We start from the raw sequence: 22,656 nt of genomic DNA, 5'->3' as shown, positions 1-22,656 counted from the left end.
TCCACCTCTCTGTTCTGTTATAAGGACAATCATGTGGCCAGTGACACTTTGCTTCTTGAAAGTCCAATATCTTGAAAACTTGACTGTTGACATGCAAAACATTTTGGATCTGTATTAACAGTGCATTAATGAAAAAAATACCCAAATATAGTTTGAGTCGAATTTCCATTTAAAGGTAGAACAGAGAAGCTTCTCAGACACCTATGTCTGTATTGTGCCTTTGGCATGTAGTATTGGCAATTCCCTACTCGGAACCAGAGGGACTGTTCGGTTAGATGAGGCTGTCAGAGGCATGATGGACCTCCATAATATCTGTGGAAATGAGACCATGAACAGGACATGTATGTGATTTATTAGAGAAAATGTCATCCACGTTGGTGACAAATCTACAGATAAAATCTACATGAAAATCTGTGAAAAGCTAGGCATGGAATTTGCTGTCTCTGGGATATGAGAAAAAAAGGATCAATACCTCTTCCAGTGCTCTTGGGGGCGCCTCTGAGCTACGTAACATCTACAGTATGTATTCTGTAACATTTTGTAAGCATTTGAAAATATACATAGAAACATGATTGCCAAAGTATAATAAAACTTGCATTTAAAACTACAGGTAAGAAGAGTGAGGGAGGGGTAATTTCATAATGAGTGAGTCTCACTTGCAGTCTGTGGGAAAGGCACATGAAACACATCTCACGTTCTTATCTCTGAAATGAGAGATGCAGAGTTTTGTCCAACAATGTTTTCCCACACACAGACACACGCACATGGCCGATAAGGTCTGTTGCATCAGTGTTGTTTCTCCATGTCCCTCTGATGAACTCTTCTGGTGTCTTGAGGCCACTCAGTAACACGTTTGTTCCCTCACTACTCTCTGGCCAATTGGTACGACCTGGGAAAAAACACATGACGTCAATTAATGAAATGTCCGATTATCCAGGGTCAATTCATCTAAGGTCAGATTATCACATTGAAATGAATCAAACATTGATTATTCTAACATCAATTCATCAAACAATGAAAACTAATATTTACATAACTGTACATGGCTGACGAACCAATCGAATATAGCCAAACAATGCTTTAAGCCATTTGTCAACAATAGGATCTAAGTCAGCAGTCCATTCAGTGATTATGACTGATGTCAAGACTGACTTTAGACACTTCATCTATACAGCGATTTATCCATGTTCACAGTACTCTATCTACATAAACTCATCTAGGCACACAGATACTCACTCATGGTATAGATAGAATACAGTAGCATTCAATACCAACACAGAATGATATCCCTAAACATTGCAACCCAGCTGGTCCACTTGGCTTTTTACGTTGTCCCTTTATAGTCAGTCACTTCACTGGAACACCTCCATTACAAATACTGGTGCATGATTGGGCCTGTGTTCCATAATGAGGTCACAGCCACAAAAGCGTTGCCACAGTTGTGTCAGTTGTAGTATGTGAAGCTGAAGGTGACGTGTGTGGTTGGGTGTATACTGGATGTGTGCCTGAGTGTGTGTCACATTGATATAAGTGGCTATAGAGGACTACTCACTTCCCTGTGCCCACATGACACCTAGGCATCCGGCATACTTTATCACCTGTGTGATAGAGAACGAGAGAGAAAGAAAGAGTGAAAGACAATAAGAGGGATAGAAAGAGCTGTTTTTATGACAACAGTACAGTATTAACAGTGTGAAAACGACAAAGAAAAGAGACACGGAGGGTAAATGTTTTCTACTCACAGCTAATGACCATAATACCCAGGATGAAGAGTGCTGCAGCCATAGACAGACCAACAACACGGAGGAAGTAGTAGTCTGAGCACAGACACAGTGACACATAGATGAGTATATTACCATGTGATTGTAAACCATGTTTGGAGGCATTGTGGTATTGATAAGTGGATATTAGCTGCTTGGTTGATCATTATATTTGTGCACTTACCATAATTGAATGGTTCATCCCACCTTGCATCTGTGGTCAAAGAAAAATACAATATCACTTAGTTGAAAGACACTACTTGAATTGTGTGTTTTTAGAGCATAATAGGTGTAGCCTATATTCCTGCAACAAAGAAAGAGGTGGGAACAACAACACAATGAGATGACAACAGAGCGGTCTGGTCCAGTTGATGTGTTATTGAAGCCACATCTCAACCCTTACGTAAGCCTGCACAGCGCAGAGGGACACACTCAGAGACTTCTTATCTCTTACATCAGCCACAATCAAGCATTAATCTGAGGACAAGTTAGAGACAGCGAGCTGAGGTGCTCTGTTTCTGTTTCACAACTCCTCTAAGGGTTTTGTTTGGGAGATGGATAATTGTGATACTGTCAAATGTGCTGTGAGATAACAATAACAAAAAAACACAAAAAAATCCAGATTTAAGGAAAAGTTAGGCTAGGAAAGGCCTTTGTTACCCCAGGCAACAACAGGAGCGATGGTTCTCTGTCAGCATTTTGAGTCCTTATCTCTGTCATATGGACCTGTACATAATTACATCTCATTAAATTCCAGGTGCATTCCTTTTATGTAACTCTCACTTTTTTATAGAATTTCAGCATATTTCAATGGCACGACTCTCATAGGAAATCAGGTCAGTCTAATTACACTTTTTAAAGCGTATCAGTGGTGTCCCTGTCAAGTGCTGTAAAATCCACTGCCTGTCTATCTTAACGAGAAAGGGGAATGTAACATTTGCTAATTACAGAGCTAATTCGATTTTAAATTGCATGCACCCTTGACGTGAAAGACAGAACTGGTTATGGGAGATTCTTCATAGCAAAGCATCCATTCACTATAGCTGTGTTGCAGTGTTTTTCAGGGATTACCAATATGGGTGTTTATTTTTCTGGGAACAGGTAATTCCAATATGTCAAGGAGGTTTGTTGTTTACCTGCGGTGGTTAAGGACTTAGCCGTGGGTGTTGTTGACTTGTTTGTGTGAGCTGAGGAGAAAAGCAGAGAGGATGACATTGAGTTAGACGTGTGGCCTTGGTCTGTGGCAGAAATGTTGTAAACACACAATTTAAATTAGAAATGTAATTTTATATGAAATAATATTGTGTGACTTGCTTCAGCTCTTTAAAATGATTTATGTGGTAGTTGAAGTTTAAAAAGTTTTAATTAAGTGAAGCAGTGAAATATAGTCAAAGTTAAATATATAAAAAAATCAGGTCTGGTTACTTTGATAGACTACCATATCAACTGTATTACTGGAGTGTGTTGTGTCATGTAAAAATGCCCGCAGTGTGACACAGTTCACATTCAATGATTATTGTGAGCCAATTTGTACACTTGTGATTGGCTGTGATTGTGACATCACAGCATGAAAAAGCTCACATTTTGAGAATTCTCACTGGTCAATTGGATATCTGTGTTTCTTAGGTAGAAGAAATCGATACTAAAGTTGTGATAACTTTTTAAATATATTATTGTTTGTTTTGTGCTTCTGTCTGGGCTGACTAGTTAGCTCGCAACAGGTAACTTTAGCATCTGGGTGGAAGGTGAGAGTTAGCTGTTTATGTGTTAACATAGCGAGTTCTACATTGCCTCTTTGCCGGAGCAATTTTGATTGGTAGAAGTTATGATTTCAGATTTGCAGTGAGGGAAAAAGTATTTGATCCCCTGCTGATTTTGTACGTTTGCCCACTGACAAAGAAATCGTCAGTCTATAATTTTAATGGTAGGTTTATTTGAACAGTGAGAGACAGAATAACAATAACAAAATACAGAAAACGCATGTCAAAAACGTTATAAATTGATTTGCATTTTAATGAGGGAAATAAGTATTTGACCCCTCTGCAAAACATGACTTAGTACTTGGTGGCAAAACCCTTGTTGACAATCACAGAGGTCAGACGTTTCTTGTAGTTGGCCACCAGGTTTGCACACATCTCAGGAGGGATTTTGTCCCACTCCTCTTTGCAGATCTTCTCCAAGTCATTAAGGTTTCAAGGCTGACGTTTGGCAACTCGAACCTTCAGCTCCCTCCACAGATTTTCTATGGGATTAAGGTCTGGAGACTGGCTAGGTCACTCCAGGACCTTAATGTGCTTCTTCTTGAGCCACTCCTTTGTTGCCTTGGCCGTGTGTTTTGGGTCTTGTCATGCTGGAATACCCACCCACGACCCATTTTCAATGCCCTGGCTGAGGGAAGGAGGTTCTCAGCCAATATTTGACGGTACATGGCCATGTCCATTGTCCCTTTGATGTGGTGAAGTTGTCCTGTCCCCTTAGCAGAAAAACACCCCCAAAGCACATTTTTTCCACCTCCATGTTTGACGGTGTGGATGGTGTTCTTGGGGTCATAGGCAGCATTCCTCCTCCTCCAAACACTGCGAGTTGAGTTGATGCCAAAGAGCTCCATTTTGGTCTCATCTGACCACAACACTTTCACCCAGATGTCCTCTGAATCGTTCAGATGTTCAGTGGCAAACTTCAGATGTGCATTTATATGTGCTTTCTTGAGCAGGGGAACCTTGCGGGCATTGCAGGATTTCAGTCCTTCACGGCGTAGTGTGTTACCAATTGTTTTCTTGGTGACTATGGTCCCAGCTGCCTTGGGATCATTGACAAGATCCTCCCATGTAGTTATGGGCTGATTACTCACCATTCTCATGATCATTGCAACTCCACGAGGTGAGATCTTGCATGGAGCCCCAGGCCGAGGGAGATTGACAGTTCTTTTGTGTTTCTTCCATTTGCGAATAATCGCACCAACTGTTGTCACCTTCTCACCAAGCTGCTTGGCGATGGTCTTGTAGCCCATTCCAGCCTTGTGTAGGTCTACACTCTTGTCCCTGACATATTTGGAGAGCTCTTTGGCCTTGGCCATGATGTAAAGTTTGGAATCTGATTGATTGATTGCTTCTGTGGACAGGTGTCTTTTATACAGGTAACAAAGTGAGATGAGGAGCACTGCCTTTAAGAGTGTGCTCCAAATCTCAGCTCATTACCCGTATAAAAGACATCTGGGAGCCAGAAATCTTTCTGATTGAGAGTGGGTCAAATACCTATTTCCCTCATTAAAATGCAAATAAATTTATAACATTTTTGATATGCATTGTTATTCTGTCTCTCACTGTTCAAAAACACCTACCATTAAAATTATAGACTGATCATTTCTTTGTCAGTGGGCAAACGTACAAAATCAGCAGGGGATCAAATACTTTTTTCCCTCACTGTATATAGCAGAGAAATTATACTAAGATTTCATAGCCTCTAAGGTTTTGTATAAGTTGTTGGGATAGTAGCTGACTTGTGTAAAAAGGTACATTGCTTACAGTGAATAGAATGTTGGAAGCCATGGGAGTTTTCAACAATGGGAGCTATAGAATGTTGAAGAAATCTCTTCACAGTGGATGAAGTTGTTTTAGGAGAACAGCAAGTTTAGTAGTTTAAAAAGTATAAATGTTATCAAAAAGTTGTATGAAAGAAACTTAAGATAGAATGGCATTTCTATCTTAAACGGTGTAAGAGGAGTGGTGTTCCAAATAACGATAACAAGTCAGAAATAAGTGGTATATCCTTTAAATTGTGGCATTTAAATATTTTACTAAAGTGAATAGGTGAAATATTGTCAAAAGTACAGTCGTGGCCAAAAGTTATGAGAATGACACAAATGTTAATTTCCACAAAATTAGCTGCTTCAGTGTCTTTAGATATTGTTTGTCAGATGTTACTATGGAATACTGAAGTATATTTACAAGCATTTCATAAGTGTCAAAGGCTTTTATTGACAATTACATGAAGTTGATGCAAAGAGTCAATATTTGCAGTGTTGATCCTTCTTTTTCAAGACCTCTGCAATCCGCCCTGACATGCTGTCAATTAACTTCTGGGTCATAGATGGCAGCCCATTCTTGCATAATCAATGCTTGAAGTTTGTCAGAATTTGTGGGTTTTTGTTTGTCCACTCGCCTCTTGAGGATTGACCACAAGTTCTCAATGGGATTAAGGTCTGGGGAGTTTCCTGGCCATGGACCCAAAGTATCGATGTTTTGTTTCCTGAGCCACTTAGTTATCACTTTTGCCTTATGATAAGGTGCTCCATCATGCTGGAAAAGGCATTGTTCGTCACCAAACTGTCCCTGGATGGTTGGGAGAAGTTGCTCTCGGGGGATGTGTTGGTACCATTCCTTATTCATGGCTGTGTTCTTAGGCAACATTGTGAGTGAGCCCACTCCCTTGGCTGAGAAGCAACCCCACACATGAATGGTCTCAGGATGCTTTACTGTTGGCATGACACAGGACTGATGGTAGCGCTCACCTTGTCTTCTCCGGACAAGCTTTTTTCCGGATGCCCCAAACAATCGGAAAGGGGATTCATCAGAGAAAATTACTTTACCCCAGTCCTCAGCAGTCCAATCCCTGTACCTTTTGCAGAATAGCAGTCTGTCCCTGATGTTTGTCCTGGAGAAAGTGGCTTCTTTGCTGCCCTTCTTGACACCAGGCCATCCTCCAAAAGTCTTCGCTTCACCTGCCTGCTGCCATTCCTGAGCAAGCTCTTTACTGGTGGTGCCCCGATCCCGCAGCTGAATCAACTTTAGGAGATAGTCCTGGTGCTTGCTGGACTTTCTTGGGCTCCCTGAAGCCTTCTTCACAACAATTGAACCATTCTCTTTGAAGTTCTTGATGATCCGATAAATAGTTGATTTAGGTACAATCGGACTGGCAGTAATATCCTTGCCTGTGAAGCCCTTTTTGTGCAAAGCAATGAAGACGGCACGTGTTTCCTTGAAGGTAACCATGGTTGACAGAGGAAGAACAATGATTCCAAGCACCACCCTCCTTTTGAAGCTTCCAGTCTGTTATTCAAACTCAATCAGCATGACAGAGTGATCTCCAGCCTTGTCCTCGTCAACACTCACACCTGTGTTAACGAGAGAATCACTAACATGATGTCAGCTGGTCCTTTTGTGGCAGGGCTGAAATGCAGTGGAAATGATTTTTTAGGATTCAGTTAATTTGCATGGCAAAGAGGGCCTTTGCAATTAACGGCAATTCATCTGATCACTCTTCATAACATTCTGGAGTATATGCAAATTGCCATCATAGAATCTGAGGCAGCAGACTGAAAATGTACATTTGTGTCATTCTCAAAACCTTTGGCCACGACTGTACATATTTCACCATGAATAACTACAGTCAGACTACTACACTTTTAGTCATAAGAAATTATAAAAAAGTTGAAGGCTATTATTTTGCATCTAGTGGAAGAAGTTTAGAAGTTTGTTAGTGTTGACAAATTGAGGCTGGTATAGTAAAGGCAGTGACTGTTTTAGGCCATGGGTTAGCTATAGTAAGTGGAGTCACTATTGTAGTTTGGTTAGTGAGTGTGGGAGTTGTTATAGTGGGTTAGTTTAGTGGGTTGGGGTGAGCTGTGTGGCATGATCAGTTTTATGTGCTCCCCCAGTGGTATAATCTGATTGGTAGAAGATAGTATGTGGAATGGAATAGTCCCTCAGCCCGTTAAAAAGTCCCTTTATTCCACCAACCCCCAAAAGGAAACAAAAAGACTTACAGTAAACAGTAACATGAAGAGGTTTTGATGACAAGGCAGTAGGTTTTGGTTCCTCTGGTCCCAGATCCAGCTCTGCCTCACATCTGTACTCCACTTCACCCTCATATCTTCTGTGGGTGAGGGTGAGGGTGGAGGACATATTCACTGGTTTCTTTGTGGAGTCATTAAACGTTTGAGTCTCTATAGTTTCATTGCCTTTGTACCACCTCACAACCAGGTTCTGTAGAGGAGCGATGTTCTGGATGTCACACTGCAGCTGGTACTCCTTCCCCTCCATCATTGGACCAGAGTGGCTCAGAGGAGAGATAGACACGCTGTCTGGAGTCTCTAGAGACAAAATAGTTACACATAGTGAAATATAATGGATTTTACTGACAAAACTCACAAATATAAGAAAAAGAAAAACAACTTACTGTAGAGAATGACAGGGAGAATCTCAGTACACTGACTTCCATTTTGTGGATTGATGTAGCATTTAGGTTCTATTGTCCAGTCCATGAGGCTTTCCACAGTCCAGGTGACAAAGTTGACATTTCCTTGCAAACCTATACCTCCGAACGTGACCTCCCACCCCATCCCCTCGGGGTCTGTGGATGTGGTGCAGTTGACTGAGACGGAGTCTCCATATCTCACCACTACTCTGGGAGGGTTGAGCTCAACAGGACAGGAGGCATGTGTAGTCGCACCTACAGTTCAGAGCATGACAGAGACCATAACCATATCATTTACTTTTTCAAGCATACTTATTTTTTGTTTAAAGCTATATCCCAAGTATAGGTCTAGAATACAGAACAAATTAAAAATAGGTTACATTAACTGCCTTTTTAGGAAGGCAATTTCTAATCAGTAACGTTAAAGCAGAAAAATGCAACTTTTTGGGCGACCTGACCAAATTCACATAGATATGTGAGTTATACTGTAGGTCTGTCATTCTTCATTGAAAGCAGGTCTAAGAAGTGGTAGATCAGTTCTGTGTGCGCTATTTCTATGGTTCCGGTTTTCAAGTTTAGTTTTTGCATCTTTTACTTTCAGTTTTGTACACCAGCTTCAAACAACTGACAATACAAGATTTGTGGCTGTGGAAAATATATTTCACATCGGTTTAGATGGTTAAATGATTCTCTACAGTATACAGTGCATTCGGGACGTATTCAGACCCCTTGACTTTTTCCACATTTTGTTACGTCACAGCCTTATTCTAAAATTGATTAAATTGTCTTTTTCCTCGTCAATCCACACACATTAACCCATAACGACAAAGTAAAACAGTTTTTTAGAAATGTTTGCTAATTTATGAAAATATAAAACTGAAATATCACATTTACATAATTATTCAGACCCTTTACTCAGTACTTTGTTGAAGCATTTAGCCGCGATTACAGCCTTGAGTCTTCTTGGTTATGACACTACAAGCTTGGTACACATATATTTGGGGATTTTCTCTCATTCTTCTCTAGCTTCTCAAGCTCTGTCAGGCTGGATAAGGAGCATTTCTGCACTGCTATTGTCAGGTCTCTCCAGATATGTTCGATCGGGTTCAAGACCGGGCTCTGGCTGGGCCACTCAAAGACATTCAGAGACTTGTCCCAAAGCCACTCCTGTGTTGTCTTGGCTGTGTGCTTAGGGTTGTTGTCCTGTTAGAAGGTGAACCTTCGCCACGGTCTGAGGTCCTCAGTATTCTGGAGTAGGTTTTCATGAAGGAGCTCTCTGTACTTTGCTCCGTTCATCTTTGCCTCAATCCTGACTAGTCTCCCAGTCCCAGCTAATGAAAAACATCCCCACAGCATGATGCTGCCACCACCATGCTTCACCGTAGGGATGGGGCCAGGTTTCCTCCAGACATGATGCTTGGTATTCAGGCCAAAGAGTTCTCACATGGTTTCATCAAACCAGGAGAATCTTGTTTCTCATGGTCTGAGAGCCTTTAGGTGCCTTTTGGCAAACTCCAAGCAGGCTGTCATGCGTCTTTTACTGAGGAGAGGCTTTCGTCTGGCCACTCTACCATAAAGGCCTGATTGGTGTAGTGCTGCAGAGATGGTTGTCCTTCTGGAAGGTTTTCCCATCTCCACATTGGAACTCTGGAGCTCTTTCACAGTGACCATCGGGTTCTTGGTCACCTCCCTGACCAAGGCCCTTCTCCCCCTATTGCTCAGTTTGGCCAGGCGGCCAGCTCTAGGAAGAGTCTTCGTGGTTCCAAACTTCTTCCATTTAAGAATGATGGAGGCCTCTGTGTTCTTAGGGACGTTCAATGCTGTATAAATGTTATTGGTATACTTCCCCAGATCTGTGCCTCGACACAACCCTGTCTCGGAGCTCTACGGGCAATTCCTTCGACCTCATGGCTCTGTTTTTGCTCTGACATGCACTGCCAACTGTGAGAACTTATATAGACAGGTGTGTGCCTTTCCAAATCATGTCCAATCAATTGAATGTACCACAGATGGACTCCAAGTTGTAGAAACATCTCAAGGGTGATCAATGGAAACAGGATGCACCTGAGCTCAATTTCAAATCTCATAGAAAAGTGTTTGAATACTTATGTAAATAAGTCATTTCTAAAAACCTGTTTTTTCTTTGTCCTCATGTGGTATTGTGTGTAGATTGCTGAGGATTTTTTTTATTGAATCAATTTTAAAGTAAGGCTGTAATGTAACAAAATGTGGAAAAAGTCAAGGTGTGTGAATACTTTCAGAAGGCATTGTAATGTTGACTATTCGAATATCAACACATAGCCTACTCTTTTTTTATTAACTGAATTTGCTTAACAGAGGAGAAGGACAGGAAACCCAAGACTCTAATATTTGTGTAAACTGTTCAGAATTGTCTTCTGTGGGTGTCACCAAGTAGGCTGATACCCTATATCATGAGTGCACAATACCTAGGTTAGACATTACAGTGCACTATGAATGTTCAAGCTGTCTGGTTAGGTAATTTGTCAAATTAACAAATTATTGTATTTTGTTAAATTTAAAACAACATTCCAACCTTTTTTTTGCCTTATCTAGTCCAAATATGGCATGATTCCACTATTTGTATCAGTTTGCATCAGTTTCAATACAGAACTTTTATTTTGAAGGCGAACTGATGATTCTACTATTGTGGCTAATTGTTATTGTGGCTCAGTTCACATAGGTGCTACAGTACGTGGGGTCGCTATTGTAGTTTGGCTTGTGTCAGTGGGGCTTCTCATAATGGGTTAGTTTAGTGAGTTGGGTTAAGCTGTGTGGCATAATCAGTTTTATTTGCTCCCACAGTGCTGTAATTTCATTGGTAATTTCTGTTCTGATTTCAGATTTGAAAAGCAGAGAACTAGAAGATTTCATATGCTCTACGTTTTTGTCCAAGTTGTTGGGAAAGTGGGCAAAAATGTAGTTCTGAAAAGTTGGGAGAAAGTTGTCAAAGTTGTTACTGAAACAGCTGTATCGTTTGACTGGTAGAATATATTCTATTCTGATTTCACATTTGTATATCAGAGAAGTAGACTAAGATATCATACTCTTTACGTTTTTGTCTAACTTGGGAAAATGGTCAAAATGGCAGTATTTTCAAAAGTTTGAGAGGAAAAGTACTTGATGCTTTTACTAAAACAGCTTCATTGTTTGATTGGTAGAATATATGTATGTTCTGATATCAGATTTGAATTGCAGAAAAGTAGAATAATATGTCATACCATCTACGTGTGTGTCTTATTTGCTGGGAAAGTGGTAAAAATTTTAGTTGTTTGTAAAAATTGAGAGGAAAAGGAGGTTGATTTGATAACAAACAGATATATTGTTTGATTGGTAGAATATATTTCTGTTCTGATATCAGATCTAAATAGGAGAGAAGTAGATTAAGATTTTGTTTTGTCTAGCTTGTTGAGAAAGTGGTCAAAGTAGCTGATTTGTGTCAAAAGTCACATTGTTTACAGTGAATAGAATGTTGTAAGTCACAGCTTCAGAATGGGAGTTTTTAAAGAGTCACTGCCTTTAAAAATCCCTTTGAAAATGGCCTTTGTGGTATCGATATGAGTCAGAAACAGTTATTCTAGTGTCAAATAGACTACAAAGTGTAAATAGGATAATTTTGGTCATAAAGTCAGTCCTGTCTGCGACAGAGTTTGGAACATCTGTGCATTACAACGGGTAAATTAAAGTTGGGTTTTGAGTTGATGATGTCCATTTGCCCACTAACATAGTGTGAACAGCTGTGGTGATTGCTCTCCATTCAATATAATAGACAGTGAGAAACACCTTAGTTAGATGTAAAATTGCTAACTAAAACATCCTTGGCAAAAACTTCAAATTTATCACAGATTTCTTCAGTTATCTTAGATTCATTCAATAGGCTTCCATAGTCTATAGTGTCTCATGGAGGACAAAAATAATTAACCAAACACGAAATCGGTGAGGAAACACCGGCAAAACTGAAATCTCGTTTTTCAAATGAGCAACAGAAAAACACACTTGCCAATCGGCGTGTTCAGTGGCTCTTTAACAATGGGAGCTTTCAAAACGTTGTATACAATCACACTGGTCCTGACCAGCCTGCACGTTTTAAAGATTGAATGGCGTTTCTATCTTAAACGGTGTAAGAGGAGTAGTGTTCCAAATAATAAGTACAAATTCTTCTGTCACAAGTTCCATTAATGAAATAGTCAGAAATAAGTAATACATTACTAAAAGTGTGATTTCTTTCGCAAGTCACAGTAACTCCTCAAAATAATTGCAGTAACTGAACCAAAGCTAGTTTAAGGAGGAGGACAAAGTAATTACAAACATTGGTGAGCTAGCTGCTCATGGTATACGGCCACTGATTTCCATTCATCCTGCCGGTGAAAAAGATTTACAGTGCCTTGCCACATTTCAGGCTTCAAACATAAAGATATAAAACTGTATTTTTTTGTGAAGAATCAACAACAAGTGGGACACAATCATGAAGTGGATCGACATTTATTGGATATTTCAAACTTTTTTAACAAATCAAAAACTGAAAAATTGGGCGTGCAAAATTATTCAGCCCCTTTACTTTCAGTGCAGCAAACTCTCTCCAGAAGTTCAGTGAGGATCTTTGAATGATCCAATGTTGACCTAAATGACTAATGATGATAAATACAATCCACCTGTGTGTAATCAAGTCTCCGTATAAATGCACCTGCACTGTGATAGTCTCAGAGGTCCGTTAAATGCGCAGAGAGCATCATGAAGAACAAGGAACACACCAGGCAGGTCCGAGATACTGTTGTGAAGAAGTTTAAAGCCGGATTTGGATACAAAAAGATTTCCCAAGCTTTAAACATCCCAAGGAGCACTGTGCAAGCGATAATATTGAAATGGAAGGAGTATCAGTCCACTGCAAATCTACCAAGACCTGGCCGTTCCTCTAAACTTTCAGCTCATACAAGGAGAAAACTGATCAGAGATGCAGCCAAGAGGCCCATGATCACTCTGGATGAACTGCAGAGATCTACAGCTGAGGTGGGAGACTCTGTCCATAGGACAACAATCAGTCGTATATTGCACAAATCTGGCCTTTATGGAAGAGTGGCAAGAAGAAAGCCATTTCTTAAAGATATCCATAAAAATTGTCGGTTAAAGTTTGCCCCAAGACACCTGGGAGACACCCCAAACGTGGAAGAAGGTGCTCTGGTCAGATGAAACCAAAATTGAACTTTTTGGCAACAATGCAAAACGTTATGTTTGGCGTAAAAGCAACACACCATCCCCACTGTCAAACATGGTGGTGGCAGCATCATGGTTTGGGCCTGCTTTTCTTCAGCAGGGACAGGGAAGATGGTTAAAATTGATGGTAAGATGGATGGAGCCAAATACAGGACCATTCTGGAAGAATGATGGAGTCTGCAAAAGACCTGAGACTGGGACGGAGATTTGTCTTCCAACAAGACAATGATCCAAAACATAAAGCAACATCTACAATGGAATGGTTCAAAAATTAACATATCCAGGTGTTAGAATGGCCAAGTCAAAGTCCAGACCTGAATCCAATCGAGAATCTGTGGAAAGAACTGAAAACTGCTGTTCACAAATGCTCTCCATCCAACCTCACTGAGCTCGAGCTGTTTTGCAAGGAGGAATGGGAAAGAATTTCAGTCTCTCGATGTGCAAAAACTGATAGAGACATACCCCAAGCGAATTACAGCTGTAATCACAGCAAAAGGTGGCGCTACAAAGTATTAACTTAAGGGGGCTGAATAATTTTGCACGCCCAATTTTTCAGTTTTTGATTTGTTAAAAAAGTTTGAAATATCCAATAAATGTCGTTCCACTTCATGATTGTGTCCCACTTGTTGTTGATTCTTCACAAAAAAATACAGTTTTATATCTTTATGTTTGAAGCCTGAAATGTGGCAGAAGGTCGCAAAGTTCAAGGGGGCCGAATACTTTCGCAAGGCACTGTAAAAGAAGGTCCTATTATTAAGAGTGAAGTCCTTGAGATTAACGGTGAGTTGTGGCAGGTGGAAAGATACAGAGAAATAGGAAATCGCCCCATATGACATCACCTAGAAATGACAAAGAGTCACTTCCACCGGTCGATTGGGGTGTGTGGTGGTAGGGCTCTGAGCAAGGGACCCTGTTGACAGAAAACTAATGGCTTTTCAACTATTACACAAACCAAGCAGTTGTGTGAAACCTAAACAACACATTACAAGACAGTCCGAAGCACAAAACATGGCTACTGCTGAAATTATTCTCCATAACAATTGAGTAATGTATTCCTAGCAGCAGCCAGGGTTGAGAATGTGTCCACACACAGCCAGTGGGAGGGAGGGACAAAGGGAGGGAGTTACTCAACTAACAACAAACGTTCCCACAACTTTAGAGAACATTCCCTTAAGAGTGTTATTAGGCCATTTTAAGTAATGTTTTCATAGGACTGTTCTGGTGATGTGCAAGGAATGTTTCCAAGAAACAATTGCCTTATTGTCAAATATAACTTACCCAGAATGGGGTTACCATGTTCTCAGAATTAAAGATATTAATGTTCTAGACACATTTCATGGTATGGTTGCAAGAACATTCATGTGTCCAGTTTTCTGTGTTATGAGACTATTCCATCAACGTCCCACCAAACATGGTTGCCATGTTCTCAGAACATAAGATATTGTTCAAGACACTTTTCATGGGAACGTTGCTGGAACGTTTCTGTGTATCAGTTGTCAGGATCTCGCCTGATGGTCCCAAATAAATGTTCCACCCCCCTAAAAAGTTGAATTACACATGTTAATGTTGCAGTCAATCAAGGGCCTAAATGGGGAACCACTGATAGCTCTTTGTCTGTTGTGAACGTTAGGGATACTCACACACACAGTGCATTTAACATAGTGCTTTTAACTTACACATTTTACACTCTTTAAAATAGATGATTACATTGTGATTGTGCACAGTAATTATTCGACATGGGATTTGAACTCACAACCTCTTGGTTCACGGTACTGTGATCTCAATGATTTGATTGACTTATTTCAGTATTTTAAGAGCTTTTTCTATAGTTGTCTAATGTTGTTGGGGCATGTTAAGCTGTTTAAATGATATTCCTGAATTACTATGATCAATGATATAGTTTTTGTACTTTTATCAGAGCTGAGATTTACTCCAAAGTGCACTCAACTTATTGCGTACACCTATTGAGCTGTTTCATCTACATGAGTGCCAAAGGAGGAGGGGTTAAGGTTTCTTCTGGACAGAGCCTAACTATACTGTACCAAAAGTAAATCATAGGAACTCAGTTGGGGTCTCAACTTACTATTGAGAATTAAAAATAGTAGTATACACAAGGTGCAATGTTGGTTTTGTGTAAGCAGTTTTTCTCTTGTTATGTCAGTCACTGACAGTCACTAAATGATCCCATGTCAGCATATATATTTTGTTAAATCTAGCTGCCAGCTGTCTAAACTTGTAGTAATCATTGATTTTGTTAGTCGACTCTCACTCAAATACACTAGAAGTCCAAAAGTCAAATATCTAATTCCAAAATCATGGGCATTAATATGGAGTTGGGTTCCCCTTTGCTGCTATAACAGCCTCCACTCTTCTGGGTAGGCATTCCACTAGATGTTGGAATATTGTTGAGGGGACTGGCTTCCATTCAGCCAGAGCATTAGTGAGGTTGGTCACTGATGTTGGGTGATTAGGCCTGGCATGAGTCAGCATTCCAATTCATCCCAAAGGTGTTCGATGGGGTTGAGGTCAGGGCTCTGTGCGGGCCAGTCAAGTTCTTCCACACCGATCTCGACAAACCATTTCTGTATGGACCTCGCTTTATATATGTGGGCATTGTCATGCTTAAACAGGAAAGGGCCTTTCCCAAACTGTTGCCACAAAGTTGCAAGCACAGAATCATCTAGAATGTCATTGTATGCTGTAGAGTTAGGATTTCCCTTCACCATTATTTCTCCTCCACCAAAATGTACAGTTGGCACAATGCATTGGGGCAGGTAGCGTTCTCCTGGCATCCGCCAAACCCAGATTTGTCTGTCGGACAGTCAGATGATGAAGCGGGATTCATCACTCTAGAGAAAGTGTTTCCACTTCTCCAGATGGCTGCGAGCTTTTCACCACTCCAGCCGAAGCTTGGCATTGCGCATGGTGATCTTAGGCTTGTGTGCGGCTGCTCCGCCATGGAAACCCATTTCATGAAGCTCCAGATGAACAGTTCTTGTGCTGACGTTGCTTCCAGAGGCAGTTTGGAACTCGGTAGCGAGTGTTGCAACAGAGGACAGGAGATTTTTACACGCTACGTGCTTCAGCACTTGGTGGTCCCGTTCTGTGAGTTTGTGTGGCCTACCACTTCGCGACTGAGCCGTTGTTGTGCATATATGTTTCCACTTCACAATAACAGCACTTACAGTTGACTGGGGCAGTTCTAGCAGGGCAGAAATTTGACGAACTGACTTGTTGGAAAGGTGGCATCCTATGACGGTGCCATGTTGAACGTCACTGAGCTCTTCAGTTAGGCCATTCAACTGCCATTGTTTGTCTATGGAGATTGCATGGCGGTGTGCTCGATTTTACACACTTGCAGGCAACGGGTTTGGCTGAAATAACCAAATTTGTTAATTTGAAGAGGATCTACATACTTTGTGTATATAGTGTATGTCAAAGTGTGTCAAATATTGAAGTTTACAAGTATCACTTGCGAACAGACAAGGAGCTATCAGTGGTTCACCAATCAGGGCCTTGATTGGCTCGGTAACAAGGCGTGATGTGTAATGTTCTGGGTATGTTCTGTTCGACATTAAGGGAACGTTCTCCTTACTGTATCGCCAAAACATGCTGAAAAGGTTCTCAGAAGGTTTTTTCCCACAAAGATAGAATGTTACCCTAACTTACGGAAAACTGGACACTCAAACATTAAAAGGAACATTAAGGGTAACATCATAAAAACATTATCTCTCCCTAGAATTGTTCGCTGGGTAGACAGATTGGTGTGAATGTAGTGCAGCGTTGTTATGAAGGGGCTGCTCTGGCCAACACAGATGTGGATTTTCCTGGCCCTGAGAAACGGGAGAAGCAGGCCTTTGTACACACTCTGCTCCCCATCAATACCTTCCAATTAACCACTCTGTGATGAATCGCTACAAGCTCACTATGGGCACACTGGTTTCCCACAAGCAAATGTGATTAGAACTTCATCTATTTTCTATTAGGGAAATCGGTTCTGTTGCTGAATCCCTGTGAGGTCATTTTAGATATTTACAATGTGGTTCAGAGGAGAGATGTCACTGAAAAAACTGTGGCTCGCGACTGTTTAGACCCCTAGGGGTCCGCGGAGGTGCTGCAGGTGGTCCGCAAAAATATATGGCAAAAATGTATAGGTTTTTATGAATGTCACTAGCAACAACAGACTGAACAATTTTTTAAATACATACCTACTTTAGAAAAGAGGGGAATATATTACTTTTTAATTATGTCTTTATTTCTCAACTCCTAATATTGAGCAAATTAAACTCATTGGAGCTCATTACACTCCCTGGAGTATCTGACATAGGCTTTAAAAAAACTCCAGAGAGTACCAGTCGCGGTGAACGACGCTAGCTGCTGGCAAGCTTTCTTGACTTGGACAAACATTTCTGTCAACAAATTGCTAACCTTTGTTTAACCAGCTAAACAGCTGCTACCAACATGTACTGTATGTGGAGTAGGGCTGGCACATCTGTCGTATAATAATCATCACAATTATTGTTATACATTTATTTTAGGAGAAGGGAGAGATTGAACTTTATATTCAAGTAGATATTGCTCACCCAATAGCAGTTTTCATTTTTACATGGAGAGGGTGAAGTTAGTAATCATTTTACGAGCAGAACGGCACAGTTGGGAGGAGAAGCTTGGTTTCCAAAAGTTCGAGGTGGTCAAAACCATTTGTTTTTGAGACAATTATGAACTGTGGCCATTTGATTTGTTTATTACATTTAATTGTTACCCAAAATTCTATAATCGTCGCAGCTCTAGCTTGGAGTTACCTTTCTAACTAATAGGCTATGATAGAGTTTACACTTTTTCCAATTATAATGTGTGGGGGTCAAAATAATGAAAACCTATCTACCAAATGTATTAATTTTGAAATGTTGATTACTTGTCACTTCTCATTATCATTCACTGGATGATAAGACAAAACATCTGAAGAAAAAAAAAATGTTTTTCTAACATATAATGGGGCTCCCTGGGCAAGGAAAGGTGCAGACCCCTGGTTTAGACATTTTAGTTTGAGATGAGAAAGGGAGAGAGTGTGTATACAGTATGTTTATAAATGAGAACAGTGTGTGTGACCGTGGGTGCACGCATGTGTGAGAGAGAAATAAATTGTTATTTTTGATGACTTACCTGGTAGTGTGAGAAACAGACATATTGCCATCCAGCTCAGCTGAATCTGAAAGACAGAGCACGTGAAGAAGTGAGAGATAGATGTGAGAGATTCATTGTGGTACAGAGTTTCAGCAGAGTCTGTAATTAATACAGCATTAAGCTGACTACTACTTCAGCTGGAAATCTGCAAGATAAGCAAAGGCCCTTAGGCAGCACAGGTGACACTGCAATGAATACAGATCACTTAGAGGCAGCCACACAGGCACATCTGCTATACCCACAATAGATTACAACAGACACATGACAACCACACATCTATCAACCTTCATTAACACCCTGCTTGTTTGTGTGCTCCCGCTGCACGTAAACACACACTCACTAATGCTCTCTCTGCCCATTATAGTGCTGAGTAACAGGTTTCAGAACCAGCTCCTATCTTTACAGTAGCTGTAATAGTTTTGTAATGATTCCCTAATGGTTTTCTAATGGTACTCTAGACAGACACTACGAGCTACTGTGCGGAACAAGGGATGCGTTCATGTAGGCCCATGACTTATATCAGTATAAAGAGGAAGTAGCGTGTTACTGGTTTTATGTCAGTCACTGAGGCTACATGTGTCACACCCTGTACTGTATCACATGTCTTGTGATTGTCTCCACCCCCCCGAGGAGCTGCTTATTATCCCTGGTGTATATATCCTTGTGTTTCCTGTCTCTCTGTGCCAGTTCGTCTGGTATGTTTTTCAAGTCAACCAGCGGGTTCCCAGTACCCCTGCTTCTATTCTCTTTTGCTTGTCCTCCCGGTTTTTGACCATTGCCTGTTTTCTGGAACCTGTACCCGTCTGCCTGACCATTCTGCCTGCCGGACCATTCTGCCTGCCTGACCATCCTGCCTGCCCTGACCTCCTGGACTCTGAACTGGTTTTGACCTTTTGCCTGTCCACAACCATTCTCTTTTCTACCCCTTTTGGATTGTTTAATAAATATCAAGACTCAAACCATCTGCCTCCCATGTCTGCATCTGGGTATTGCCTTGTGCCCTTATAACATTTCTTTTGAAACACAGGAAAATGTACTCATAGCGGTTGTTTCTACCACTTCTCACCACCACACCAAAGTGCAGTCAAGCACATTTTTCACACACTGAAGATGGCTGACAATCTCAAACTAAACGTATAATATGATATGCAAACTGGATGAGTGCACTCACATTTTCTAAACCATGGAATTATACTGAAGCCCTGTTTCCATTTTTCCAACTGAAAGCCATGATTTCTGTATAGTTACACATATCACACAGCACATGGCCCTAATTTAGCTGAGGGGGAAGTTTGAGGTAGCTGCGGTCACATATACTGTAAATCATTTCTGAACTCCTTAGTGTTGCCAACAAAAAAATCTAGTTGCAGAATGAGGATCTGTCATAACAGCAACACTTTCAGCAATCAGCTCCTACTCTCAGCACTTTCTCTGAGACACACAACTACTGTACAGGGTCATAACAGCTTTTTCTAATCGCTCTTCATCTGCACCACATGGTAATCATAGACATAAAATAACAGGCAAACAAGTAAACACATTCACTCTGAGGAGAATCACAATCACCCTGACAACCTTTTAGTTCTGACAAAAAGCAGTAGTGCATACAGAAAAAGAACATCAGTAAACCAACGAGGAACCCAATGATTATTTGTTCTAGAGGGATGGAGAACAGGGAGCGAGGTGGATGAAGGCAGGAAAGGAGGAAGGCATTGACAGAGGAGTGTTTTGGTGTTGTATCAGTACCTAGCTGAGATCCCCTGACCTATTCTGATGGCAGCATGTCCTCAGGGGAGGCGGTGACAGGTGAGCGTCAGTGGGCATCATGAGGCTTGACAGCTCAGATTAGTGGGTTACGCCAGTACTGAAGCATATGTCAAGGCAAGGGCCTGTTCGCCTGGGGCTGTCCCAGCCTCCCTACCAGACTGTCTTTCACCCAGCCTCTCTACCAGACTCTCTCACCCCTCTAACCCCCTGTCTGACCGGCTCTATCTCTCTCACTCACTCACCCATTGTCTGTTTATCTTTCTGTGTATCTGTCTGTTTGTCCGTCCATCTCGAACATCCGCCACAGGCTCTCTCACTTCACATATCTTACTCTCTACCTTTCTCATGAGTGCCAATGTCCCTCCCTTACTCCTGACCTCTTTGAGTCCCAAATGAAAGTCATTCAGCTCACCTTGGTGTCCATCCTGAGCTGTCGCGTAGTTCCAGAGCTCGTTCCAGAGCAGCGTCCACGGTCTCTTTCCTCTGTGTGTCAGTCAGGAACCATTAAGAACCATTAGTCGACCACACCCTTCTGCTCATGACCTTGTTCCATATCTTGCGCACTACACTTTTTTTTCTCTCACCCACTCTTTCTCTCTCTGTTTGCTGGCTCTCACACGTGGGCCACGTCACTTCTTTTTTTGTTCTGTCTTCCAGACTAGTCTCTCTCACTGTCAGTCATTCTGCCTCAATCGTCTCTGTGTTAGTGGTTCTCGTCTGTCTGTCTTATAGCCTGACGGCTGGTGTTTGCGGCTGGTGTTTGTCTGTCTGTCTGTCTCTCTATTTCTCTCTGTTTGTGTTTGCTTGTCTTTGTCTGCTTGTCTCTCTTTTTGACAGCTTCTCTCCATGTCTGTGTTTTTGCATGTCTCTCATTTTGACAGCTTCTCTCCATATCTGTGTTTTTGCATGTCTCTCATTTTGACAGCCTCTCTCCATGTCTGTGTGTCTACATGTCTCTCTTTTTAACAGCCTCTCTCCATGTCTGTGTGTCTACATGTCTCTCTTTTTGACATCCTCCCTCCGTGTCTGTGTGTCTACATGTCTCTCTTTTTGACATCCTCCCTCCGTGTCTGTGTGTCTGCATCTCTCTCTTTTTAACAGCCTCTCTCCGTGTCTGTGTTTCTGCATGTCTCTCTTTTTAACAGCCTCCCTCCGTGTCTGTGTGTCTACATGTCTCTCTTTTGAACATCCTCTCTCCGTGTCTGTGTGTCTGCATGTCTCTCTTTTTAACAGCCTCTCTCCATGTCTGTGTGTCTGCATGTCTCTCTTTTTAACAGCCTCTCTCCATGTCTGTGTGTCTGCATCTCTCTCTTTTTAACAGCCTCTCTCCATGTCTGTGTGTCTGCATGTCTCTCTTTTTAACAGCCTCTCTCCATGTCTGTGTGTCTGCATCTCTCTCTTTTTGACATCCACTCTCTATGTCTGTGTGTCTGCTTGTCTCTCTTTTGCACTATACCCCGTCTTGTACTGCATTCCCCAAATGTGACCCTGGAGACTTTTCAATGCTGTCACCTTTTCAATTAATTGTACACATTTAAACGTAGGGAATGCAGCAAAAATTGTACGCAAAAAGTTTAAATAAAAAAAATATATAATTCTCACAGTACTCATACATTTAAAATATATATAATTCTCACAGTACTCATACATTTAAGCATCGTCAAAGATTAGCGGGAAGGGAACTGTCCTTCACAGATTCAATTAGTGCAGAACTTCCAGTAAGAAAGTGCATTGAAGAAGCATTGTACTGTACTGAGAAACACAATAAGGAAAATAGCCCCACTGGGCACACACGTCAGCTCAACGTCTAGTTTTGATTTACATTTGGTTGAGTTGTCAACTAACGAGTATTCAAAGTGAAATCAACAAATACAAATTACAGTGTCATTGACTTAGGTTAAAAGTTTGTTTAAAAACAGACTAAATACTCTTACGTTTATGATAATTTTATTCAAGTGCAATTAGTTTTCCATGTTGATTCAACATCACATTAATTTTTGTGGGTTGAAATGACAGCATTGATTCCATCAGTTATAGCCCAGTGGGGCGATGCTCTTGGAGAGTTGTCAGCACAGCCTCTCCAGCCACTACAATATTACACAACAGTGAGACGCCAGTCCAGGCCGGTCACGATGGACATTGGGGCCAATTCAGGCCCTCAAACAGAGGACACAGTCTTCGCTCCAGGAGTTGGGTTGGCTTTTGGACTGTCCCCATCCAGTCACGTTCTTTACTTGCTCTACATCCTCCTTCTCCTCCTCCTCACAAGACATGCCACTGGCCACACTGCACCAGACCAATGGATATAATATATATATATTTTTAACCTTTTCATCTCTTTTAGATTTCAGCAGGTAGTCTTCAAACACGTGAATACAATCCAAATCAAATGTGATTGGTCACATACACATGGTTAGAAGATGTTATTGTGAGTGTAGCGAAATGCTTGTGCTTCTAGTTCCGACAATGTAGCAATATCTAACATGTAATCTAACAATTCCACAATAACTACCTAATATAC

At 41.2% G+C, this 22,656-nt stretch overlaps 1 protein-coding gene across 1 annotated transcript; it reads right to left on the bottom strand.

Moving 5' to 3' along the window:
* Nucleotides 1–335: 335 nt before the first annotated feature.
* On the bottom strand, nt 336–21,105 carry LOC110538452 (intercellular adhesion molecule 2). Its single transcript, XM_021625287.3, has 9 exons — nt 20,548–21,105; nt 18,348–18,393; nt 7,938–8,210; nt 7,525–7,851; nt 2,897–2,947; nt 1,945–1,974; nt 1,743–1,817; nt 1,553–1,598; nt 336–889 (listed from the first exon to the last, which is right to left on the bottom strand). Exons 1-9 carry the CDS (start codon nt 20,557–20,559, stop codon nt 865–867), a joined length of 885 nt encoding a protein of 294 aa, XP_021480962.2. The 5' UTR covers nt 20,560–21,105; the 3' UTR covers nt 336–864.
* Between the last annotated feature and the right edge of the window lie 1,551 nt (nt 21,106–22,656).

This window comes from Oncorhynchus mykiss, chromosome 2 (assembly GCF_057628025.1).
Source record: "Oncorhynchus mykiss isolate SJ-2025 chromosome 2, ASM5762802v1, whole genome shotgun sequence".
In the NCBI taxonomy this organism is placed as follows: Eukaryota; Metazoa; Chordata; class Actinopteri; order Salmoniformes; family Salmonidae; genus Oncorhynchus; species Oncorhynchus mykiss.
Note: the sequence above shows the minus strand (reverse complement) of the source record. Positions and strands in the feature narration are given on the sequence as shown.

Bases quoted from the DNA above. Each gene is read 5' to 3' on its own strand.
- LOC110538452 (XM_021625287.3), bottom strand. The intron at 2,948-7,524 runs GTAAGTCTTTTT...TTTTCTCCTCAG, and splicing joins TCTTCATGTTACTGTTTACT to CTCACACAAACAAGTCAACA. The intron at 1,975-2,896 runs GTAAACAACAAA...CTTTGACCACAG, and splicing joins TAAGTCCTTAACCACCGCAG to ATGCAAGGTGGGATGAACCA.